Source organism: Falco cherrug, chromosome 7 (genome assembly GCF_023634085.1).
Source record: "Falco cherrug isolate bFalChe1 chromosome 7, bFalChe1.pri, whole genome shotgun sequence".
Lineage (NCBI taxonomy): Eukaryota > Metazoa > Chordata > Aves > Falconiformes > Falconidae > Falco > Falco cherrug.
The window spans coordinates 6,797,234-6,824,283 of NC_073703.1; the positions used below are offsets into that span (position 1 = coordinate 6,797,234).

General features: G+C 42.1%; 1 protein-coding gene across 7 annotated transcripts in view; it reads right to left on the minus strand.

The window, feature by feature from the left end:
* The window catches only part of LRRK1 (leucine rich repeat kinase 1), an 83,235-nt gene that overhangs the window by 42,494 nt on the left and 13,691 nt on the right, over positions 1 to 27,050 (minus strand). For 2 of the 7 annotated variants that reach the window (XM_055716239.1, XM_055716238.1), the window contains exons 3-10: positions 17,042 to 17,208; positions 15,989 to 16,160; positions 13,392 to 13,574; positions 12,636 to 12,784; positions 3,929 to 4,155; positions 3,271 to 3,398; positions 2,863 to 3,026; positions 2,016 to 2,153 (exon numbers count right to left, since the gene is read on the minus strand). In XM_055716239.1, coding sequence (XP_055572214.1) covers positions 2,016 to 2,153; positions 2,863 to 3,026; positions 3,271 to 3,398; positions 3,929 to 4,155; positions 12,636 to 12,784; positions 13,392 to 13,574; positions 15,989 to 16,160; positions 17,042 to 17,208 — 1,328 coding nt within the window. Of the gene's footprint in view, positions 1 to 2,015; positions 2,154 to 2,862; positions 3,027 to 3,270; positions 3,399 to 3,928; positions 4,156 to 12,635; positions 12,785 to 13,391; positions 13,575 to 14,485; positions 14,617 to 15,988; positions 16,161 to 17,041; positions 17,209 to 22,153; positions 22,327 to 27,050 lie in introns of those variants that run through there. The other 5 variants (XM_027800246.2, XM_055716241.1, XM_055716242.1 and 2 more) reach the window with 5 other exon arrangements.

The following is a 27,050-nucleotide window of genomic DNA, read 5'->3' on the forward strand; positions in this document are numbered from 1 at the left end:
ACTAGTCCTTGTTTTGCAATTGGCTCTTCTCTCTCATCTCCAACTTCTTCATTTTTGCTGCCTTTCAGGAAAAGAACGTGTGCCTCCAGAAGTGAGACAATGGCAGCAGCAAACTTCATTCAAACTTACTGCTGCAGCGCGCAAAAAGGGCTCTGGTGTGTTAGATTATATCAGAGGGATAGCACTGCAGCATCCAGTTTAAGCTCCCTCGGTCACCTCATGACGTGGAAATGCTGAACAGAGCCTTACCTGAATACTTCCATCCAGAGAGGGTCAGTTCTCTTCAAAAGAGGCACACTCTTTTTTGAGTCTAGAGAACCAAGACGTGGCTTGGAACATGTACAGATGGTTCATTTAGAAGGTGAAAAGAAAGCCAAGAAAGCCTCTGCTTCTCTTAACACCACATTTCTAGTATATACATCATATTAACAACTGTGAGCTGATCCTAGTCCTACTCTCAAGACCCCTCCACAAACCAAGCAAAGGCCAGTGGTAAACTACATGTCCTACCAGCCTAGGTCAGAAACATGCTTTCAAGTCACAGGCCTCCTCTGCTTTCAGCTTTTCCCAGGGAAAAGACAGCTCACTGTTGCTCCTACGTACTAACGTAGGAACATATAATGTTTCTTACGTCGTATGTAGGAACATGTTACTGCCCATTTCTCACCTTCCCACATCTACTTCTGGAGAGGGCTGGAGCGTGACTGCAGCCCTATTCACCGACACAAACTCTACAATCAAGGAGTAGTCCAAGTCAGGGCTGATCTAGGCATAGGCTTTCACCTTCCAGTTGCTCACCACACTGTAGCCCTTGGGGGACTGAAAATATCTGCCATTTCTTTTATGAAGATAAGGCTGAAGAGATATGCATAAGAACTGGCACTATTTAAGTTGTCACTAACTTCAAAGACAAGACAGAGCATCAGCAGAGATTGTACTGAGGTCTTCTCTGACACCCTGTACTGGTGCCTTCACATCTCTGCAGCCTCTGAGCAGCGGCATCCAAAGAAACGTGCCCTTGAAGCACCATCTAGTGTTTAGTATCTACCATGGTAGCTCCCACCCATGGAGCTTATTTTTAATGCATTCAGAAAAAAAACAAGTTTCAGAGACAATAGTCCATACGATTTGTTCTATTTCAGGGAAAATGCCAATTGAAAACAAATGGTTACCAGAAAGCAAAGCCAAATCTGCAGGAATCATTAAAAAGAACTGAGGGAGCAAATGACCCTCAGCTGTTTTCTTCCATGCAGGAGCAAGAGGCACCTTTGCAGCAGACTCCTGAGATCCAAATTGGACATGGATATGTGCCATCACTTCTCCATCCCTCCTGCAGAGGCCAGCAGTGAAAATCAAGAAACTTCCGCACAAAGATTTACCTCTGTTTCCATCTCCATGACCCTGAGTTTCACAATTTGGAAGGGAAGCTTGGAGGAAACCTGCAGGTTCTGCTTGGTTTCATGTTGAAACCATGTGAAGCCACAAATTCTGAAGGATTTTGAAGTAAAACTACGGATCTCTGATGCCCACTGGCAAGTATTTAATCTACAAGCTTAAAGATAAGACAGATGCCAACTAGCATTGTTTAGGGCATTCAAACATGCTTTTTTCAACACAGACTAATCCTTACTTACACAACACCGGTGTGCCGGATTAAGAAAAAACAACTATTTGTGAGCACGCTTGAGTACATCTCTATTGCAGTGGTTGGAGCTTGCAGCTGCAATGCAGTGGTTTGCCTTCTTCCAAACAGCACTCCCAAAATCAGAAAACCACTGATATCCAGAGTTCTCAGAAGATCTGTGTCAAAAGCTAGATACCGTATCACACCGGCCAAGGGCCTGAATGTAGCCATTCAGGGGGTTAGGGCTGCTCAGAGGCTCTGTGCAATTGTTGTGCTCATCAACACAAAACAGCAGGTTGTCTCCTACCTACCTATGTAGCCACTGCTACAGCTTTGAGGTCTGAGTACGTGTCAAGAGAAGTACTGTGGAGTTGGAAGAAATGACACTTACTTCAAGCTGGAAGAGTCCTGGTGGAACTTCTTTTAGTGCGTTCTCAGAAAAATCCACTTCTCTGAGGTGATTTTTCCAGAAAATAGTCAATGCGTCAGGCAGAAACTCCAGTAAGTTTCTAGATGCTTTACAACATTTCTGGAAAACATAAAAGAAAAAACACCTATAGCATAGTAATCATCTCTTTAAATAACGAGGTAAAGCAGCTGTCACATGTTTAAGGCACTAATAAATTTATTCTAGGTGATCTCTTAAGATATTTTGATCTAGATAAATCACTATGCATGCAGGCACATAGGATTTGCTGAGGACATGTACTCACTTAATTGATGGGCAAATTGTTTGGTGGGCAAAAGGTATTTCAACAATTATTTTGAAAATTATTCCTATTTGCTTTTCAACCATAAACCAACACTTCATCAAAGTAAACTGTTCTCCTGCTACCCCTGTAATAATGAGGAATAAAGTGGCAGTGACAGGTGGATAGAGATGCCCTCATTAGCCATGGGTTTGGGCAAAGTTAACCTTGAATGTAAGCTGAGCATTCTGTAAAATGATCCTAACAATACTTCTGCTCATATGAACTATAGAGAAAATGAACACAGCCATATAAGACATGTTTCTAGAAGTTTTCCACCAATGTCATCAACATGGTGAGATCAAGGTAAAGCCTCAGAAAGACTTGATCAGAGACCCATAAACTGAATCAGGCAGGGGCACTACCCCAGAAACAGAACAACCTTTTAGTCTAAGATGCCTGATAGCTTTTTAAGCATGACAGATTATTTTTTTGCATTGTTTCAGAATTTTTTTCAGCCTATGACTCTGTCAGAGCAGTTCAACTTACCAAGGGGCAGGCCCAGGGGTCTGGAAACACTTTCAGCTGATTTCTGGAAACATTCAGTATGTTGAGGGACTTGAAGCAGTACAGAAAAACCGTTGGAAGTTCCACCAACCTGTTGTCAGAGACGTCAAACTCCTGCAGCTTCCTTAAACCAATCCAATTAGTTGCTAGAAAACACCAAACATTACGGACTCGGTGTAAGTATGATAGCGGTCTGATCCAGCAAGATGCTGCATACTTGTTAGATAAGAGCCAAACAACCAGGCCTTTTTGTGTACTTCAGACACCGGACTGCGAGATGCTCAGCATCTCCAGGTAATACTTTCTTTAAGCCATTATTACAACAGTTTGGGGTTTGCCTTTACAGACCAGGCCTTGAAATGTTAAGCATTAATACTGGACTGTACGTACTGTTTTCCTCATCAAATAACTTCTCCATATAGTTTTTGGAAGCGATGAGTTTTTTAAGGTTTTTAAGGTGTAGGAATCCTGAAGGGAGAGTAGAGAGCCGGTTGCTGGACACATCAATCTCCAGTAACCTGTAAGTACAGAAGATACTCAGTCAGGCATCCATAAAATGCTAGCAAAGACTCCTGTTGCCTAGACAGCTGTTTTACCAGGACAGCTTTAGATCTAAATGAAAGCAGTTGGAATGTGTCCTCACAATGCAAAGCAAAAAACCCTACTTAGAAAATGAACCCTTCCAAGGGGCAGACAGAAGTGGTCTGGATAGACAGCAGATCAGATAATTGATACCAGCCAGCAAATATCAATCTGAGTCAGCTCAAGGCTTAGACTTAGAGGAGTGGAGCTCACCAGAAGTGAAGAAAAGGAGAAACGACATGAGATAATACAAGAATAAAGTCCCTACAATTGTCCTGACAACTAACTTGGAAACACTGAAAATGCAAAAGGGCAAATCTTAAGTTAAACCCTGTAGCAGACAGAAAATAAACCAAGAAGCTCCTGCACATGCTCTTCACTTGCACAGTTTCGCACAAGCACAACTGACTCATTTGCACCTGCTCTCTGTACAGGTTCATTTGCTGTAGGCATCCAGCACACACACCTTGTACATATAATTTCATCAGATGACTGTACGCTGGGTAACTCTGTCAGCTGATTGTCAGCCAGGCTGAGCTTCCTAAGGTTTATCAGGCCCCATGGGATGACGGAGGGAAGGGAGACCAGGCAGTTGGCAGACAGATCAAGCTCAGTTATCTGACAGGAGATATCAATCAGCCAGTCCAGATCCACCCAGGGCAGTTTGAGGTTTGACCAGTTCACACACAAAGCCTGCATATGTCAAAGAAGGAAGAGAAAACCATGTTAGTAAAACACCAGTTGCTCTCGGCCTGTGTTACACTGCTGGGAATCTACGGGATCAGAGCATAGACCATAAACATTTTGCTCACTTTCCAATCTGCTTCTAGGGATTAAATTGACTCAGAGATGAAACCGTGCCTGGGTATCAGCAGCCCTCACCATATAGCTGCTCCACGATCTCAGTCCGAAGACCATGAGCAAACACAAGCAGAGGAGCTGGACTTCTTCACTAGTCCACCAGCTCTACACCAGCTCCAGTGTGCCCCACAAAGGGTGAGCTGCCCTTGCCTGAAACCAGCACTCTCATCTGAGAGCTGGACAGACTCTTAACAGTTTGTTCATCCAACAATGTGCAGTGATTTCCACGGGACTCGGCTCCCTGCCAGATGCATTCACATCCTACACTAGCAGCATAATATGGACAGATCACGGAAACCACCTTAAATACAGACTCCACAGCCCAACCCCCACCATGTCTCTTGGACATGGTCTGCATTGCTGCTCAGATCTCCAGGGGACTCTGAACACCAACAGAGGCCAGGCAGGTCCAGAGGAAGCACTGTGGAGCAGTCAGCCTCTGAAATGCTTATGGATCATTGCTCGTGCATCTGTAGAAAGGGCAGGGACAGATCTGCTGAGTGTGGTAAAGATTTCTTAGGAAGAGGCCTGTTGCTGGAATAATTAATACATGCCCAGGCACTGCTCTTCCATCTTAAACATTCCAACAACAAGCAGCCAAACTGTTCTGGTGAAAGTTTAGGTTTTGCAAAGCAACATCTGGGAAAAGCAACAAAAGGCAAATGCCCCCCACGTAAAGTATTTCTAATCAATAGAAATTTGCTCAGTATCATTTAGGAAGATATTTTAGCTTCTGAGAGACATTATTTTGGCAGTTGCCTCTTTTCTAGACAACATTCTGCTGCTTTTGACGGTAAGATGAGGAAGTCATTATATCCTCTTTTGGAAAAAACCCCAGTCTCTTATGAAAGGCATAACTACTTATTTCAGGCTCCAGGTTGGACAGAAGAAAACGTGAACACACAATGGTTATCAATGCAAGTAAACAAGCCAAGGCTTCATTTACAGTACCATATCCTTGCATACCAATGAGATCTATGTTCCAAACTACACATTTTAAAAATGTTAGTCCCAAAAAATTTTCATAAGCCCAGTGTTTTTGTCTTAGCTCATGCCAAAGACAGCTTCAATAAAGTGATCATTAATTCTCCACCAGGAGGCAGCAAGGACCCGACAGCAAATTTCATTTGCTTTCCAGTGCCCAGTATTTAGCTTTTAAGACTTTGAACCCCAAATCTAAAATTAAAATGAATATATTTTGGGAAGGGAGAAAAGGAAAAGGGAAACAAAGGTCTATCCCAAATGCTTGTTTGGGACTCAGAACTCCAACTAATGTAGATCACACAATTCAAATGTCTAGGAGAATGGAATAAAGGATAAGCACAAACAATTGCACTTTTTAGAAACAGCAGTTGCACTTGGTGTAGACATAGTGCTTTCCACACATTCAGTAGTGAAGCCTCAGGACAGCCCTGCAAATATGAATAAAAATATTATGCCCATTGTATCACTGGGGAAACCAAGGACAAGAGCACAAGCTCTTTGTTTGAAGCTACATTCACCGTCACGCCACAAGACATCCATGTAACACACAGCAAGCCAGCAGCAACAAGAAATCAAATTAAGCAGAGTATTCACTGCTACTGCAAAATGTACAGTACCTAATGGGAGTTACGCTGCAAAGCTTTCACACTGGCACTAAACATACACAAACTTGGAAAATCTAACAGTAAAGCAGAGTATCTAACAGCTTCCTGCTTACAAACTCGCTTTAAATTCTCTATGTAGTTTTCTGTAATTTTCTCTCACCTGTAACAGCCCAAGAACTATTTACATCACTGGACAGCAATCAGTTATGAGTTATGGTAATAGTATAAACACACAGGTCAGATTCCCTTTTTGATTCCTAGCTACCCCACACTTCAGGAGAGGTGTAGGGATGTGGTACTAATGCTAAGAGACTGGAAGATCTTCCCAGTATGAGGAAACCTCACCGGAGAGAGCACATTTGTGCTAAGACACCTGATTAGTTTTTTCTGGTTCCCAAGGGCTCATAACAGGAGCCAGATCCCTAAATTCAGATAATGCAAAAAAACACCTCTACACTACAAATAAAATCCTCAAGTAGTATTGATCTCTGTCTGGCTACTTACATGCACTTTCAGGGCACTACCCTACCTTATAACATTATTACTGGTTATTTTAGAGAAAGGATTTTCAGCTGGTTTAGCTCCCAGCCAAGGCCACCAAAAAATTACTTACAATGGTATGGATGCAAGAGGAGGGAGGAGCACATGGCTTGGGAGCGGAGGAAGGCAGCATCGCTGTAGCTCCATCCTAGATCAGCTAAAATTGTCCCTGACAGAAATATAGCTTAATCAGCAATGAAATTCTCTTACTGATATCATTTATACCATACTGTGGTTTACAGTGATGCCAGCAAAAGCCTTTTTATGTCAGGACAATTAAATATACACCATGACTTCTGCTCACACAGAGACAAAAACATCACTCTCCTATTTAACAGTCCTAGATAAAATCACATGCTCTGCATTAGCAAAACCACATACCACAAATCTCCTGGCCTAGAAGGAGTTAAGAAAGGGCCCAATCCCCAACAACTCATGCTTCATGCAGATTTTTAACAGGAATGGCCTCTTTCGGCTAGAAGAGAAAGGTGTAATAAAGATCGAGCTACTGAAGGTATAATACAAGCACAGTCTGCCTAGATATGCAAGAAACATTTTAAGGGAATCAGACATTTTAAGAACTAACCTTGGCTGGCAACGCATAGTTTGTCCTGATCCCTTCTTTCCAGGAATGCCAATTTTTCCCAAAAGCTATGCTGAGACTCAGCCAATGTGGGGGAAGAGGGGTTAAATCAGAATGAATACGGGAAAATCCAAGCTTTTAAAGCAGCAGGTCCAGACAACATTTCTATGGTCTTAAAAATTAACTGCCAGTAAGGAAGAGACTTCCCACTTACCCATATCATTGTCAAGACATGGGGTTTGGAACTGCTAACAGAACAGAGGGTTACAGAAAGGTGGATTAGTCTCAGGCTGTCTACCAGACTCATCAATTATCTCCTGTAATCATCACAAAGAACTTGCGCAGAGGGAGTCTAAACCTCAAAAATTAAGCTATGGAGATCAGCCATGCTCTTTCCTCTATTTCCCTTTGCAACTTGCCATCTGCCAACAGAGGGGAACAGCAACGCCCTTCACTGACACCTCAGGCAGTGGCTGAAGCAGCTTTTTACTGGCCCCACGCTACCAAGGTAGTAGATCGATCTGGAATGAAGATCTGGCTGTGAGACTGAAGTTACTTTTCACTCTGCAATGAGGAAAACAGTGACATTACATTCAAAGGTGGCCTCAGCACTGATATCACAAGCTGTTAATTATTACCCCATGTATATTATGATCACCAAAGACTAGCACCACATTGGGCAAGACACATAACAAAGATGTTGTCCAGAGGAGATTTACCCCAGAAGCTCAGGACAACTTTAAACAGTACACTGAGATGGAAGTGGTGGCATCCTGGCACTTCCTCCTCTGGCAACGGTATCACCACAATGGCTGTGGATGCACAGGATCCACACCATGGCCCAGAAAGAAAACAGGGAAGGAAAATTTTCCTGGCTTTTTTTTAAACATCTTTCAGTATTTCATTTGAACTGCGATGCCCTGTAGCACCTTTCCTAGATATGCACCCATGACCAGAGTATCCAACCCCTTGAACTATTCATATATTTCTCCTAAACAAAAAGAAGCAAGAAAATTGAGAATTACAGCTAAGAATCTGAGTAGATGTTCCACGCAAAAGGCTATTCACAGGTCCTTCAGTCACACAAAGGATGTATAACCATACAGGGCTTTGAAATTCTGGCAGGAATGGGAACAAAGGCCTGGAGAGCTGGCTTGTTTAGTTGGTTTCCCCCTCACAGGAGAAAGCAAGTTCTTATGGTTGAGATCCTGAATTCAGACTCCAGAGCCCCATATTTCCTGAGCGACACCAGTCACTGTCTCCAGCTACCCAGTCTCTGTTTGCTGGTCCATACAATGGGACAGTAACATCTCCCCTTCTCCCTGGGGAGCCAGGATTAAAAAACGTGCAACAGACTCCAACTCTCCCTTTTCTCTTCCTGCTAAATTAAACTGTGTACAACAAAGCTGCAATAAAAAAAAAAAAAAAGGAAAAAAGAACTTGCTTATCCCCTCCTTCAGTTCCTGCTCTGTTTCAAGATGATGCTCTTTACAGTACAAAAAAGTACTTGCCCTTGAGTACACCAACCAACACAGTAATACTAAGATCCATAGCCTGCTTTACACGGGTGCAAGCAGGACATGTGTCTCTACTGCTCATTTCAGACTGATACTCATCTCTATTTTGCATTTAGATTGCTCTGTATCATTTACCTCAAAAATGCAGAGACATGGCCTCAGGGTATTTAATGTGATAGAAAGATACCTGCAGAATTCAGATAGTGACTTCTAAAACCACAGACAAGATTGTGAAATCCAATACCTGCTGTCAACACTGCCTGGTAGGTGACCCCATCTCCTAGGCAGCTTTTTGAATCTCAGCAGTAAGTGCTCTTCCACATCCAGAGCCAAGGACTGACAGCGTCTCTTCCACCTGAGTGCTGCAAATTGGAGGATCAGCCAAGCCCCTTCATCTGATTTAGGGACAGTGAACCAAATTCATCTTGGCGCTAGTAACCCGATGTCAGTGGAATTACCTTAGGGATTTACTTGGCTCAGCACTCTGCGGTGAAAACATAATTAACTGAAAGAAAGAAAGCCTGACAGCAACGCCACAGAGAGGGGATTTCCTCCCCAACTCATACTTAATCATCTCCACTACTTTCCCAGAAAAGCCCGTTTCTTTGATGCCAAAGCTGTATGATGCTGAACTTGCAGAGCCCAGTAATCAGCTCAACCCTCCTCCATTTGGCACCGGCTGGTGAGCTCTGCACTCAAACAGGAGACGGTGTTCAGAGGCTATTAGCTCCTGGGTACAGCCTGACTCTGGGTGGCTTACTGCTCTTCAGAAGGGCAAGAAAAACCTCTGTAGATTTCCCTTTCTTGCCAAGGAAAGAATGTCTCAATACGAGTCCTGAAAACTAAATTGAAATCTTCTACCACAGTGATGTCAGGGGATGCACTGAAGAAGGCAAGAAGCTGGAAATTGTGCAGAAGCAAGAAACCCTGCTGCTCTTGGGAAAACAACGAACTATGAATACGAAAAATATTTACTTAGATTTGAGACTGTTTGGCAAAGTGATTAAAAAAGGCTGTTGTGCATTTCTCCTAAATGATGTGACGTGCCCTAACAGAACCTCGCTCTTGCTGTAGACAGGATATTCTGAGGACGGTGATCTAATTCCTCCATCAATAATGCTGCTGTGAATCTTGAGTAGAACTGCTACAGATTTCTTTACTGATGGTGATGTAACTAAGATTAGCCAAGCAGCAGATAAATAAATCGGAGGAGGATCACACACATACACATACATTTGTATGCTTGCACATAAAATTACTGGCAAAACATTTCCTAGGGAAAATGCAGCATTTTAAGCTCTTTTCTGATCTGTAAAGGAAAAAATAAACATCTCTCACACTGCACACACTGGAAAGTTACATGTGTATCTCCATACAGAGTAACCTACTGAAGTCTGGAATCTGTGCCCAGCCAATTTACTGCAGGGGGTCCTTTTGGCATTTGTTAATGGAACACTTCTCTCTTTAGCAAGACGGTGGTTTGCTGTGGGGATAAAGTTTTGTCCAAAAAAAAAAGGAGAAATAGATATCAGAAAAACGAGATGTAACTCCTCTTGTCTCATAAAGGGCAGCACTGCACGGTGCAATGGCTGCCTGGAAGGTGTGGCACCTAAACTGAGCTCTCCAACCACATTTTATGCATAGCTAGTAGCATTTACCACTGTGAAATCAACTGGAGATACAACTGTGCAGTGTTTTCACTCAGAGATAGAACAGATGGGACAAACCTTTTTGAAGTTCTGGACTCATTCTGAAACAATTGTGCTCAGCCTGTCCTGTCCAAGATGAGAGTCTATTTGACATCCAGCTGGCTGCCATACACATTGCAGTCTCCATACAATCCTTTTTCACTTCCTCCCAGTTCAAAATACATCACAGCACTTACACAAGAAGACTTACACTCATGAACCTTATGAGATATGAAGAAAGCACTGAGGCAGCTTGTTTGCAAGCCAAGAAGTCATGTTTTAAACAATTACCAGGGTGTGTGACTATCACTTCCCAGAGACCTGAGCTCTGCAGACAAACTAGGACAAATCTTCCGGGATTTGGCCCAGTCTGCCAAAATGAATTCAAAGAAAAAGCATTAAATAAGCAAACATATTAAAAATAAACAGCTACTAGAAGAATCAAAGTCAAGTTTCTGGGTCTGGCTTTTTTGGGTTTTATATTTATTTTTTTTTCAAACCAAGACCTTCTGGCAATTAGCTGATGTTTTAAGGCTGCGCTCTTTTTCAGTCAGGGTGTGACAACAGTAAAGCTGAGTCATTTATACAGCAGCTAAGTTAAATATTGCCAGCAAGTCCACATGGAAAACAGACCTCTTCCCTGTGATTCAAACAATTATTTCAAGTTTATTCAAGCTGAATTATCCAGTTAGTTGGATTATTTTTTTTTCCTTCTAAAAGGCATGTAGTTTTATCAACTCTTATCCAGAAACATCTAGGATTTAGCTTCCTTTTGTTTACCTGTCAATGAAACCAAGAATCCCATGGGGAGGGCTCTCTACATCTGCCGATTGAACCTAATAAAGTCAAGCTCACAATTGTGGACTGTAGTCTCTAACATTCACAGCATCGAAACGAGTGAGACAGGATTTTGGCAGGAAAACAGAGAATGGAGAAGTTTGTAAAACTATGAAAACCTCTCTGCTTATTTTTACTTAACACCAAAGCAGAATCACCCCGCAGAATTACCGGCAGAAAAATCAAACACTCTGCAATGTTATGAGCTGAGCCAACAGATACTCCACTGGCAACAGGATTCATGCAGACCGGGCCTTGATCAAAAAGTTTCGCTCACAATTTTTCACTGCAAAATTTTATGACCCGGTGAAAATTATTGGAAGCTCAAGGCTCTGATGTTCCCACTCAGTGTCTGTTAATCTACATACTGAGCGGAAAAACAAAAAATGCCTGATAACTAAATTGCTGGATAACACTAGAAATAAAACAAAACACTATGTGCTTCCCTATAAATCAGTAACAGTGTGCGTCATGAGACATTTTTCAGTTCTGAATAAAAGACACTTGGATAATAGAGATTGAGAGAACAAAGAATATAGCCTAGTTATACAAAGATATGTGATAATCATGAAATGTAATAATACCCTGCATGAAAACAATGCCACTCATCTGTAGATCTCAAAACATCATCATCCTGTATTAAGCCTTCCAACAGCTGTGAGTTTAAATGTCCCCATTTTACAGTGGAAGAAATAGAGATACAAATGAATTACCAAAACTGTCAAAAGGTGGTAAGTGGCTAACTAGTGAACAGAGGTCTTGCCAACCTAAAAGGCTTCAATTGCTTTTTGTTGGCCTCTGTGTTCCATCAAAAAATATTTCTGTGAAAAGAGCACAGCTCAACTAATATCATCTGATGACACGATACTCTCCATGCTGCTCCAGAAAGCCAGATCTGTCCTGAGCAAGTGACAGTAAAGGCTACCAGCGATCTTTTACTAATGAGGATCTGAAGTAGGGAAGCTATTCTGAGCAGATATGAGCCTGCTCTACTCATGCTCCATGTTACCAAAAAGCCACATTGTACGTGGCTGTTTCTGAGGTTGTACGTGCTGTATCTGAGCTATCAGACACAGGGGAAGAGATGGGTTTACACACTCAGCTCTGCACCACGCCAACACTCCTGGACAGCACAGACCTTGTGGTATTACCTTGCAAGGAGAATGCATAACAGAAACCTAAATGAAGTGATTATCCTGGGGTGACAGAGGAAGCCTGTGGAAGTTATATTTCTCTAGAAGACTTTCAGCACAAAGTCAGTGTTTCCTTTCCACAGCATATGCCTAGTTCACCCGCTGATGTTAAAATTGCCAAGCAGAAGCTGCCGCACACAGCGTCTTGCACAATGATGCCATTTAAAGGCCTAATGTTTTACACCTTGCAGTTCAGCACTGGCATGAAAGCCACTTTCACAGCTTGTTCTCTAAATGGGCAGCAAACCACAAGGCTCTTAGTTGAGAAGAAGAATCACCAGCCACATGGTATGTGAAGACAAATACAAATCAACATGATGCTCCTTTAAAAGAACATCTCTTTAGACAGATAAATGGCTACTTACTGGTTTTGCTGGAGCACTACCCGGTAGTGAGCTTGTCTCAATGAAATACTTCCTCAGAAGGTGTTTGCTGGATTCAGGACTGTCCATCAGGATGTAGGAACAAAAGAAAGCTCCATTCCGCAATAAAAATACAGCTACATCTTCATTCCCTTTAGAGAAAAGCAGATTGTCTGTTCTCTTCTTCTCATGTAAATGAACCAACAAGGAGCTGAACAGAAATCCTGGGAAATAACCACTTCTGAAAAAAACCATGGGTGTGTGCAAAAAGGAAACTGAACTATATAAAGGCTGTTTCCTCCAGTGACAGGATTTAGTTTGGTCAAACTGAGACAGCAAAGACACTATGTAAAAGCACTGGCCCAGGCTCCCTCTTTTTTTCCTATCTTATTATACACACAGCTGTGCTTTGAAGTGTAAATTATTCAGCCTGAATCAAGCATGTGTGCCAGAGTGTCCATAACAATAATGCTTTTACTTGCAAGGTTTCTGTTTTTGAAGGATCTTTTCCCTAGGAGTTCATAGAGGAAAGTTCAGCCTTTCAGTATTTACAGTAATCTAACTTAAGAGGGCCCTGACTTAAATTTGGCTAAGTCAAAAGGCAGAGCCAATTTTATTTTAATATATCCCATTGGAAATCCAGGACACTTCCAGGCAAGCCAATCTACACCAATACCTTCCTAGATGTGAACAACTCAGCCCATTCTTTAAAAGACATTGCACAAAAGGGGCAAAGTTTTGAAGCATGCGAATACATACCTGCCTTTATAGCAGCATACAGGGGCAACCGTATAAGAACTGGAAACTCATTCCTCCTGACTGCACAGCTCTCTGGGTCAGCACTGTATGCACGAATCAGAAGTTTTACTATGTCCAAATGTCCCTGCTGGCAGGCTATAGCCAGCATCCAGTTCAGGAGCTGCTGGCAAGCACTAGGACCTACTGAAAAGATAAGGCATTTGACTTAATTGATGCCACCCCACTGTGATGCAAGAGTCATCCACAAATAATGGCTAAGAAAACGGTGTAGGATGAAGCCCCTGAGGACAAAGGAGCAGACTGCACTGCAAAAGTGTGTTACCGAAGAGCCCTAAGATGGTCAGGCACAAAGTTTTCAGCTTTGCTTATCTGTTCTTAATTACTTACCCAGCTAATGGGCAAACTTTTTTGACTGTCCCTGATCTAAGCACGCTTAAGCTAGCAACAGTGAAAGGTTCTGAGGATGCCTGCTAGGCTACTAGCAGAAAAATCAAACACTGAATCCCAAACAGAGGTGGCAAGGGATGACCAGGATTATCTCTGCATCCAGAGACAACAGGCCTGATCCAACAGACATTAGATCCAAACATCTGAGATAGTCCACTTCTTCCAAGTTCCTGAGAGGGGATGCAAAGAATGGGAAAACCAGCTGACCTTTCGTGTTACTGGATGAATAAAACAAAAATAAATGTTTCAGACAACACAAAATAATTGTTTTAATGTCTTTTCACTGCAACCTAAGGTCTCTCACAAAAAAATTTATTTACCCTTGAAATAATTCATTCTGGGTGAATTCTTTACTATCCCTTCACAGCAGTTAGACAAACGTCATTTAGGACTAAAACCGAAAATACCTTGTTTTGATTTCACAGGAATTTGCTAATGTTTTAGTCACCCCCAAACTGCTTTTTTTATTGAATTAATGTTTGCCCATAGAACACTGCCTTCCTCTAGGTGTGCATAATTCTGCGCATATAACTAAATGCCCATGACAGGATTATTTCTGCTAACAGAAAGCAGTCCTCAAATCTTCCCTGATCCACAGAATCACCTCCCTTTACTTTACAAACTCACATCCCCTTTGAAATGCTTACAGAAACGTCCACAAGCCCAAGTTTACAAGTCAACTTCTTTTTGCAGTTTCTCCATGCGGAAATTACATTGCTCTTTGCATTCTTAACAACTTGACTAAATCATTCACCCTTATGCTGCAAAAAACAGGCTCCACTTCAGCTGTAAGACACAAGAAGTTCACACTGAGCCAGACAGAATCACTGCAGTGCATTAACAAAATTGCAAATTCATGCAATTTATCCCTAAGCTCTGTGATTGATTTCTATGTAACTTCCAAGGGAAACAAATGGGAAGTCCTGCATAAAAACTTCCCAAAGCTGCTGTTTGTATAGAGCACCTCCCTTGACTCCCCTAAAGCAAGGGTTTAAGGGAATTTGGTCAGTTCTAAAACTGAGCTATAGTTTCCAGAAACTACCCAAGTCACTTTTCATTACTGAGAGTATTATACTAATATAATTTCATTTTTGCTACTAGGTTACAAAACCAGCATTGTCAGCCTCCTTTCTAGCTGAAGGAAATACTATGTTTAATTGCCTTCTCCAAACTGGAACGTTTCTTTTGCTTATTACAACATATATTATGTTTATACATTATAAGAGTTTAAGAACATCAGATAAGCAGGTTTCCCAGCAGGTTATTCCCGTTCTCACTGAGGTCACTGGCAAGCACATAGCTCCAGTGGGGACCTAGAGCTATATTGAGGTCAGCGATTGCAGAGGCCTAGCTTAGCTGTTGTGGTTACTGCAGTGTCTGAGGTCAAGATGACAGAAACTCACCCTGGCTGCCGTGCAGGTCTGCCAGACCCTGAATCCACAGAGGGTCCCAGTGAGAAGCAACTGCCAGGCCTGCAGGACACCAAGAGAGCAACAAGGGACCCAAACACCATTCCTGATACTGACTCATCGAGTACTGTTCTACCCCTGCCCTCACAGCTGCCTTAAGAATTGCGTCTGGGTCTAAAAATGTCTCTGTTCTGCTATATAATAATTTTTAAAATAAAATGTAACCAAAATGTAATGATGATTCCAAAGAAGGAATTACCCTGAAAGTAAAAAAAAAAAAAAAAAAAAAAAAAAAAGCCAACAAGAAAGCATAAAGCATGTTGCCAGCTGTGCACCCAACTATTACTTGCCATACAGTCATGCTGCACTCTCACTCCCAGCACCACCGTGTCTGCTGGATCAGCAGAGTGGTATGATGCAGTTTCCTGAAAATCCCCTGATTTCTCTGTAGGATCTGGGATGTTACCCAGCTGTGAGGGCTGATGGGAATGAACTGTCTAAATGGCATCTTCCTCCACTTCCAATCTGCAAACATGGAGTATTTTTATGTATGTGCTTTTCCCCCCTACGGGGGAAGTTTTCTTCAAACACAGCAGAGATTAGATCCCTCCACGCACTTTCCCATGCCTAGGTCCCTCCCTTCTCAAGGAATGACAAAAAATAAATAAATGCCTGCTTGAAGCTATAGCACACAGCTATGAAAAAGCCTGAGGAAAGGTAGAGGCAACCCAACGGTCTTACCATGCAAGGAATCCAGCAGCTCTTTCACAACATCCTTATGTCCAAAATATGCAGCCACCACAGCTGCATTGTCATCATTAGGTTCTGTTGGTAACACCACTAATGCTTCCTGCAGTAAATACCTCACCGCCTGCAGATCTCCATATGCTGCTGCAATACCTAAAAGCTGACACTGATAAAGAAAATACAGCAAAAAAAAAAAACCTCTGTAAAGGGAGTGGGCAAAGAAAGACAGCATTTCTAGAGCTATGTATTTGTTTGTGCCCATGCAAATGCATACCCAGTGTCACTGTGGTTAACTGAGAATGTCATAAACACTAGTAGCCATTATAATAATTAGTGTCGATATAATATATTAATTTGTTGGTTTTTTTGCTTCCTAGTTTTTGGTATGGCTTTACCACAAAAGTGCTCAAGGCACAGAATGGTGAGTGTAAATCCATTTTTCATGGACGAACAGAAAAAGCATTTGCACAGCTCTGCTACAAGATGTAGTATTTCCTGTTTTGGAGATGGCCAGTATGCTTGGACTTGACACATCAGTACTCTCCCAAAACACTAAGATAAGCTCTATGCAAAGAGCAGGCTCAAAATGAGGGCTCTGAAGGCAAAGCAGTGCAGAAGCTGGCACAGAGGATATAGCTCCAAACACAAGCAGCAAAATCTTCCCAGGGGGCCATTACCCATCTTTGTACTGATAGGGGAGTAAATTTTTTGCTAAGTCTATAAACAGCTTCCTTTTTATGAGGAAAAATGCATTTCCCTGTTTTAGTGACCACAGTACCAGCACCCCTCCTCGCACAGCCCCCTGTTCCTACATATGCTGTTCCCTGTGGTCTGTCTCATCTTTCTGATCAGTGTTTTCAAGGGCAAATACCATCCCTGAGCATGTTCCTGAAGTGCCCCACAGAGCCATGTCTGGGATCCTGCAGCATCAGGATAACATATATAACTGAATGGATTTTCTGCATGACAAACAATGGATTGTTTTCTTTCTTCTATTTTGGTTTCTTTCCCCAAAAAATTTGCAGAAGAGTAGTAACCTAACCCTACCTTTTCCACCTGCAGTGCAGTCTCCTCACATGACAACTTAATCAACTCTTGGGCCTTACTGGTGTCTCCAGCTTTGTAAGCATCCTGAATGCTTTCTGTCACAGGTGTCTGAATTACGGAGACTTCGCCAACTGTGGACTGTTTGCCACCCATGTCCACAGTTCCTGCTGTAAAAATAGAAAAGAGGTGTCAGGAAGAAGTAACCTATTCATTACTCATGGACAGTTGCAACATCAATGCATCCTGGCAACAAAAAAAGGGAGCGAATTATATTCAGTGTAGTATTTACTGCACGCAATTTAAAAAAAAGGCAGAAACCTGAACACTCGGTTGCCTGATAAAAGAACATGATAATATATAAAAGTACTTTCCAACAGGGACATGAAACTAAAAGGGACAGCGAGTTCCTCAATTGCTCCCAAAGGTGGTTTCCAAAGGATGGTGTGAAAGCTCACACAGGCAGAGACACCTACGCCCTGCAGCAGACTGCCATACTCAACCTCCTGCTGCAGGAACCAGGGAAGAGAAGGGCTTCCATGAGACTGGCATCTGCAGTACTTCTGATGCAGCAAGGAGTCTGCACGACCTGCAAAGCAATCCTGGTATTAGCCTTGCTTCAGTCACACTCCACCTCCAGACAACAGCCTAACAAAACCCCACTGTACTTCTCCAGCACTTTCAATCAGAGCTTTATACACCTCTATGAATGTGAAAGGAAAGAAATCGGGAATATTTTGACTCTGGGAAAACAGAGTAAAAGTAGATTACACAAGACGTCTAGTGGTCACCCTGATCAATCCTGGAGAATCTCCTAGGCTAAATTTCTGCGTTTTTTAAATGCCATTAGGAGCCAGAAGAGCTTTTACATGTCAAAGTTTAAAAGCTGCAAGCCATTAAAGATGATGCTTGTGGTGGGTGGATAACAAAAAGGCAGCCATGAAGTCTCACGCCCACCTACGGACCCAACTACCAGGACAGGCAAAGCTGCAGGAAAGACACTTAATTACGAATAAGATATTCAGGTCTGCTCCTGAACAACACGCAAGACAGAGAAAAGAAGCACTTTTCACTTGAAAAGAGACCATTTCATACTCAATTTTCCCTGCTAAAACATTATTAATTATTACTGCTTATTTGCAAATGGTTAAATAAAACCCTTCAGCCCACAGATTTTCACATGTTAACAAGGATTTATTTTGTTTTCTAAATAGATATGTATGTCAGGCAGGACCTATTTTAATGCAGCCTGAAAAAAGAAGTAAATTTGGACTAATCTTTAACTGTCAGTAAATATCTTTGAATAATGCAGTCTGATTCATCAATATATTCTGACTAACGCTTCTCATCAATTATTTAAATGAAGCTCAAATCACTCAGACATCAGAGACGGCTCCAGAGATTCGTGCCATTAAAAATGTGCCCACATCAATAACCTTTCTTAGATGATGCAGAACCTGTGAAGGACAAGCAGCAGAAATCACGGCAGATAAATGTGGTGTTACATTACAGCATAATAAAGAGCATATCAGAGTTCACGTTAATAGGTGCAGTGCCTTCATAATTCTGTAGGTTTAGGGGGTATATGGGAAAAGAAATTCATCCAGCATTTTTTCCTGTCTTTTAGAGCAGACCAAATGCCTGTAAGGGATCTCTAAGTATACTGCATATGATTTAATTCTCTTTCCAGTGGACACCAGAGGTAGGAAATGCAAATGATTCTTGGGCAAGTAACTGTTCAAAACATGATAGAAGACAGGACGTTAAAGCAAAATAGTTCTGCAGTCTACACAACTCAGAACTGGACTAAGTAAAATCAGAAAGTACAAATCAAGCAAACACTGCAGTTACTGGAACATGCAGCCTCCCCACATTCAGCGCCCTGTGATGAAATCCTGAACCTAAAGAGAAGCACTGGAATTCCCCCTTGGAGGAAAAAATGCCTCACATCAGAGATACAAAACAGCTGGAAAGCTGAGCAGGAAGCCTTGCAAATCAGGGCTGACAGAGCACAGCAATTTTAATCTGGTTCCTAAAAAAATGCTGAAAGGACAGACAAGTTTTACTTCCTTCCAGCCTCAATCCTGATTTTGGGGACTATCACTCAAGACCCACATCTGCAGCTATTCCACATATACAGGCACATCCTTTTTGTCCAAGAATTGAGCAGGGCCATCTTTATTTCTTTTTAAATCATGGCCAAGGAAGATGGAGGTTCAAGTATCTCACGGTCAGAGATTCATTCAGGGTCTTGGACATGCTGGTGTCGTGTCCTCATCTATTTATTACAGAGGTCTCCAGCCAACCTCTCACGCATCCTGCACACCAGAGCTCTTCTTACAGGAGCATCCTCCACCTCTCCTACCGGAACTGCCCCACTGCAGGGAGGACTACCAAATCAGTTGGCCAGGGAGCACAAGAAGGACCACAGTGTCGTAACCAAGGGAAGGAGGAACTCTGCAGGCTTGACCCTAAACCCAAGACTGCTTTTGTGTTTTATCAAACGACTACTTCACAAAACTACTTGGCTAATGTGTCATGCTTCCTCTTACATTTTTGGCCCCCCTCAAAATTTCCTAAGTCCTCTGTAGTACAATGGCTTAGTTACAACCACTGCTACCATCACCACTGCTTGGAGAACAGAGGCCGGCCATCAACCATTGCAGTCTACTCATGTGCTTCAGGTGTAGACTTCTAGGTTGTCCAGGAGCAGGAATGTCACAAATGGCTGGCTTCATGAAGTTCACATGCTCCCAGAGTTAGCTGGCAGTGTAATCAGAGTCTTGGGATATTAATTTCAGTCCTTAAGCTTGATTTCAGTCTTGTCTTCGGCATTTTTTTATTGATCTAACTGCCCAGTTTGAACATCTTAACATCCATCAAATACAAGTCAATAAAAGCTTCACTGAATGTAAGAAACCTGAGCATTCTACTGTTTGAAACCAATATATTTAAATATTCTTGGCAGAAAGATAATACTGCTCATCATACAAGTTTCTTATGTAACTGTCATCACAACTTCTATGATTGCATTCTGCAGAATAAATTGACCTCCTGCCTAAGACTTGAAGAAAAAGCTGCAAAAGGTCTTCAGGAAAAAACAGGTCTTGCAATTGAACTAATCACAAGCCTGAAAAGAGTAAAACTGATAGAGTGATAAAAAAGCTTGCCGACAACCAACAGCTGTACTCACATGATTCTGTCAAACTTAACTTGAGCTTTCAAAGGTTAAAAGAAAGGAGGTGGGCCATCCATTCCTAAATTCCCCAAAACCACAGCAGCCATCCATTGCAAAGCTAAGCATCTCACCAACCAAATTACCCAATTCACAGAAGACTTCCTGGTAACTTAGTAAATGATATATTGACTTATAAAATACAAATGGAAAATAAGCAGCAGTATGTTTTATAAGCTTAATTTATACTTACCAGTAGGAAAAAAAAAATCGGGAAAATTACATTCTACTGACTAACGACTGTTCTACTTCTACAAGATGCATGACTGAATTAACATCAGTACTGGCATTCATGTAGGTTGGGAATAAAGTTTTGCCAATACATGCATCAGCCATTTTTAGCAAAAATCTGCGCTGAAATCCAAAGAAATTCTGCCTATGGTTTTAACCCTACAAATCTCATGCTCTTTACCTGACCTCTTCACAGTTTTCATAATAGGTTCACCTCACTTACATATAGCCTTGAACAACATGCTATGAGAGCAATATTGAAGCTGAATAATATTGAACCTCTATTTTTGGACTTGATTGTGCAACATGCTGAGAACTTAAGCCTGGATGTAACAAAGCACTTTTAATTCTTAGATTGCATGGATTTAGGAACTGACTTCTGCACTTCGCACAACACAGGCTATGTTACATTACATTGTTATACGCAAAACGGCATAGCAAGTTATGACATTCTAGCAGTACTTCTTGTAATAAATTCCTGTAATAAAAGGCTACTAGAAACTCCAGAAACTCTTGCACATCTGTTGTGATTTCTTTTAGTTTTTGCTTTATTGCACACAGATCTGGGACAATATTCCTGTGTCGGCACAGGTTCATCTAAAAGCACTGCCCCGAACCAGCATCCCTCTTCTGAGCTCGCTGCAGGAAAGCAGATGAATGAAGCCTATTTGAACTGAGGTGGTATGGTGTGGTTTCATTTCTCTAATGTGTTTGAATGTCAGTGAAAATAAGGCCATGGGGTTTACTCCCTATCATTCAGTCCCTTATCTCCACATCCTATTTGTTTAAGTTCTCCATAGATCCATGGCTTCTTTTCTTTGCTTGCTTTCTACTAATGAATGTAAGCAAGCCAAGCGCTGTTTGTAAGGGGAAAATGGGAGGTATTTGCCAACACTAAAACCACATTCTTCATCTATTCCTCATGCCACCTAACAGCTCCTATCAAAGCAACTAACTTTGGAAATATTACCCACTCCTGATTTCTACGTTTTATACTTTGGAAGTACCTTTTAAGTTTGGCTTTGCAGTAACAGCCTTTTACAACAGCTAGGGCGAGACTAATTTTCTTTTAAAAAAATATTCCAATGGAGGCAGAGGTTGTCAAAAAAAAAGCAGTGACACCTTATTGCCATTCAAAGGTTACAAGAGAGTCAATCTTAAAGTGCAACAGACTGCTGTTCCAGCCCAGAGAAACAAAACAAAAATAAGTCTTATCAAGAGAATTTCAGAGATATATGTAGTTATACCCTGCCTCAGGCCTTGTTATTACAGCAGGTGAAAAAAAAAATATCTAAAATTTCTAAATTGACAGTATGCCATTATCAGCAAAAAGGTGAAGGGGGGTTTGCAGGTCAATGCTGTGAATCAGCAAATGGCTGCGTAACAAAACAGCACACTGTGTAGATGATTATCATCTTTACATCCCAAATCACTGCATTCCTGTCTCTGACATACAAACTCACAGAATTTGTAAGTGCTACATTAGTCCCTTCGATAAAGTAGGAGTTCTTTGGCAACTAACTAGGATATTTTTATTTAGCAGAGAAAGATATAAATGAGATGCTTAACACCAGATAAAACAGGGCAGGAAGCTAACTTACTCCAAACCAGAATTACAATAATAATAAAACTTTAAAACTGCTACTGACCTTGTCATAATGTGTGCAGGTATTTCCAGATACAGGAGCAAATCAAAACGATGACTTTGACATAGCATCCCATTCAGTGATGCTCAATTAAGCTATTAATTCCTTGGACTTAGCCACCCACCTCTGCTCAGCACAAGCAGCTCTTATAGTGGCCACTGGATGTAAATGTCTTTTGGCTGGCTGGCTGCTTCTTTGTCTGAATGAACCACTACATTTTAGCCTTGACAGTTATTTTCATCTCTATGTCCCATTACAGTGAAATCTAAGCCTCTGGTTCAGAGAGGATCTGAGGATGGGGGTGGGCAGGGAGGCTGCCTCTCTGGGCTGAGCTCAGACATTAATTCCTCAACAGCACCAGATGGCTACAGCTAACCTTTACCAGCTTAATCTTTTGCCATTTTGACTTCTGAGTGCTGCCACAAAGCAAATAAAAAAATGGGACAGAGATGAGGTTTAAGATGTGCCGAATATTTAAAGCCAACCCCCCCAAATGCTTAAAAACTCACAAGTTCACGGAATATTTTTCAATACTACTCTACAGAAGCTTTGGCCAGCTGGTTTGCGAAATTAATGGAAAGCCACGTTATTTCTGAGTCTTTGCAACAGGCTCGTGTATCTTCTGTTGCTTTGACAAACTTCAGCCTAAACTGAACAACAGCCAACGGGAAGCATCCAGGGATTTCAAAGGATGGATCTTTCCTACATTGCTCTTTCCACTTAGATGGGTAAGAAAAATTTTTCAGTCCTCTAGAAATCTTTGAGATACCGAAAAATATTTCCCATCCTAAACCAGGCAGAAAACCCCAAATCCTAGGGTTTTTAATTTTTTAAAAAAAAAGATTAAGATTTTAAAGTCAGCTCAAGTCAGTAAAACTGCTTTATGAAACAGCTACCTGTTGGGTTCCTTCTCTGATTAGATGACACCACTTTAAAACAGGGTTTCATTTGTTGTTTAAAAAAAAGTCACAAGGTTTCATTCATTCAATTCATTCATTTCTTAAAAGATAAAGTCACAGACCCAGGAGGGAAGCTGTTCCCTCCACCTGCCCAGATGCCCTCAGTCCATATGGCCCCACAGCCAGGACTTGGCCCAGAACCATTCAAAGGAGTGTCCTGCAGCAAGATTTAGGCAAAATACATATGGCTCAACCAATTCTGCTAGAAAATGTCCCCAGAAGGATTCAAAAATGGTCAGAACCACTTATAAACCCCGCTGTGAGAAGTCAAGGAAGGAGAGGAAGTTAGGGTAAATCCAACCCAGCGACAACAAGATGGTTTATCTGGGAAATTCAGCATCCTCACTGGAGAGACACCACCAGAACTGGGCCATGTCCCTCTGACCCTGATTAGTATTTCTTCACAACAAGTGAGACGTGCCAGCTTCTCAGGACAGTGGAAACCCTCCACACACTTTTTCTGTCTATTTTTTGTGGTTCCATTTCACACAAACATCCATTATTTCAGCTAATTAAAGGAGTGGCTCTGCACTAAGATCCTTCTGCCAAGGCAGTGGAAAAGATGATGTATTGAGTACAAAAGACACCCGCATCTACAACACAGCTTACAACCAATGCTCACTGCCCCAAAAGGAAACTTACAACCCTACAAAAGACCAGATCTAAACCACAGAAGAATGCTTCAAAGACAAAAATCCAGCACTGAAGGGATCTTTTTCACTATTATTGCATAATCTGGAATTATTTTTAAATTGTTTACATGCCAGTACCACTCACGCAAAGTGCCGATCTGCATTACACATTTTCCAGCAAGCACAGAGGATCTTGTAAAGGGCGTGCTGACAATTTTAGGTACAGCCATGCAAAGTGACCAATTATCACCACAGCCATTGGAAATTTTCTATTTAGAAACACTATTAACCTGCAAGGAAAAACGCGTTTGCTAATGCAAACCTGAAAGGAAAATAATAAGTCCCGGATGGAAAAATGCTCTGGACTCCTGCCTTTCTAAGGGGCTCCAGAACTGACTGACAAAAAACAGACACCTCCAAAGGCTTTAGCTCCACACTTATACAATCATTTCTTCATCATCCAAGACAATGGGGGAAAAGGGGACAGAAAAGCCTCAGATACTAGTATCACTGAGACTCGGCAGACTTTAGTGGGCAATATCACAGATGCCTGAATGGCTGTGTGAAGCTGTCTGTATGTCAGAGCCAGGACTGAGCTGAGGCTGAAAAGCTCTACCAGATCTGAGCAGGCTCCTGCATTTTTGTGTGCCTTGCAGAGCCCTGGGACTCTGGAAATTATTTGTATTGTCCAAGAAGTTAAAATGAAACCAAGCTGGTTGTTCTTACTTTGCTGAAGTACAAAAGAGGCTACACAAAGCCATTACAAGGCAAGGAGGGGAGGTTAGAGAGACCACAAAGAATTACACACTGGAATATGACTGTCAGAGCAAACTCATCATGTCAGTGTGCAAATCACATTGGAAAGTGCAAGATAGCTTCGGGGTCACGATCGATACAGCTATCCAGGAAAAAGGAACAAGGGCTACTACATGTAATATGTATAAGAATACTACATGTAGTAGCTTGGGATATGCCTCTTTTCTTGCACCCTGCAAGACAACAGCTCTACTTTAGACATGATGCTCCCCACTGTTTTATTTTTTTTTTTAAGTGCATGCACCATTTCTACTGCCTGGGCTATACATGATGCAAGAGGGGCAGCAGGACTGTGATCACAGAGTCAGAGCAGAGACAGCTCATCAGCACCATGACTGGGACCCCCTCCTCACGCTCGGTCTCTGGGGGCTGCAGCCAGCCCCTTGTGTACTGATAAAGCCTACACAAATCCCTGTCAGGCTGTGCATACCAGCACACAAGACTCCTATTGCTCCACCCCCCACCTTTAGTTTCACCCTCTCCATTTATAAAGAAAGCTTCCTTAGCTGCAATAGATAACAACAAGACAACCTCCACATCCCGAAAAAATGGCAGCAGCCAACGGCAAACACAGGGCTGTTGCCTCCTCCCCTCTCTTCTCCTTTTGGTTTTTCACCAAGCGGCTGAGAACCGAACACAAGCAGGCAGCCCTTTGCTAACTATGCCATCGCCAGCTTACCAGCACAATGAACTGGGCCGCTGTTGATGACAGTGATGCTTTTACTCTCTCCCCTGAGGACTAAGCAGCTTTACGTGCACATGTTCATCCCTTTTGAACTGTAGGAGCACTCAGGGGCCACAACATATTTCTCAGTGGTCAGGTTGTCTCATGAAAGCACCATCATCACTGCTGGACACACTACTAACTTTTGGGTAGGGAAGGAACAGAACGGTGACAACCTCCGGCAAGCACAAGGCAAAGGCTAGCTCGCACAAAGGGTTACCCCACGTCCCTCCCGAAATGCCCTCTTTGGGGCACAAAGGATCAGCAAAGACCACAAAGAACACTGACGGTGTTAATTTCCACCCCCTAGGGATAGAGATTGAGGGAACCAAGAGAGCTCCAAACGGCCAGAGTGCCAACTGCTGTATCGAAAATACAAATGACTCAGCTCTAAGTGAAAGTTTCTATTTTTGTCTTTTTTGGCCTCAGTAATTTGATTCCAGTCCTACAGCTTGAATCATTCAGAAATATGTTTTTGCATGCAAGGCCAGCTATGCCACTCTTGCTTTCCAAATTTTACATTGGAAGATATACATTAAGCATGCAAAAGCATGACTACGCTTTTGGATTTTCTTCGTGTTCGTTTCCAGGCATGGCTGGAAAGAGAGGATTATTAAATGATGAAAGGTGTCTCTAGTGAGACCATTCCTGTCCAACTGAATCAAATATTATAGCCATGAAACCGAACTAAAACTGGATTTCATTTGAAACTTCATAAAATAAAATTTCATGGATAACTTCAGTTTCCTTTGAAACTTTTCCTCTTCCCTAATGTTCAAGCTTTCATCAGAAGGAGAAAAATTCCACGCATCAGTGTTTTCTCTCTTTCAAAGAAATAATTTGCTCTACATTCTTCTAAAAGAAGTCATTAATTATTCAAATTGGGGAAGCACCAGTTCAAGGCCAGCTCCCTTCTGCTACATCCTCCTTAGACATCTATTTAAAGCTAGCTTTAGAAAGAAGCAAATGCTGCGAGTCCCAGCTGTGAGAGGTTACATCTGGAAGAGTTCAGGGAGGGACTCCCTGTGTGCATGCGAGGGGAGGAGGATGAGCCCAAGGTCTCTGCCCAGGTCTCTTTGTCTCTTCTGAGTCCAAGTCCTCTACTGGCTCTATCAAAGACACATCCAGCAACTCCACAGCCTGAGAAAAGCAGCTCCTAAGCTTATGTTTCACTTTCATAACACACATAAACACCCTCCTAAATGGAAAACCCATTTACAACACTGCAACCCAACTGCTGGTCAAAAATAATAGCACAGAAGCAGCGTCCCTCCAGCCCCACATTCCCTCCACAGATGCTACCAGGAAAGACAAACCTTAGTGGGGCCTTCAGAGAAAGCTGGTGAAAGTGGTAGGATGAAGCTCATAGCTGCTCCAACAGGACCCCTTGGGCCACAGCAGCAAACCTAATTTTCCACCCCTCCATCACATGGCAGGGGTCCTGGGTAGCTGCTGTCACCTATGTGGCTACCAGTGTCCCTCCTCCCTTCCCCAAGGAGCACAGCAGGTCTCTTACAGATCTGCGATGTAGGAAGATTTTGGAAAGGCTAGTCAGAGAGGAGGAAAAAAAAGGGAAGACAACATTAAAAAGATCTGTAAAATACCTTGCATGACTCCAGTTTATCATGTTCAAGGAAAATTAAGAGAATCTAAAAGAGGTGGAGAAGAATAATCAAAGAAATGGATCGTCTAATTATAAGACTACAGATGAAAAGAGTTTGGCTTTTTGAGTCTGGAAAAACGAAGGCTGGACAGGGATGGGAGTACTG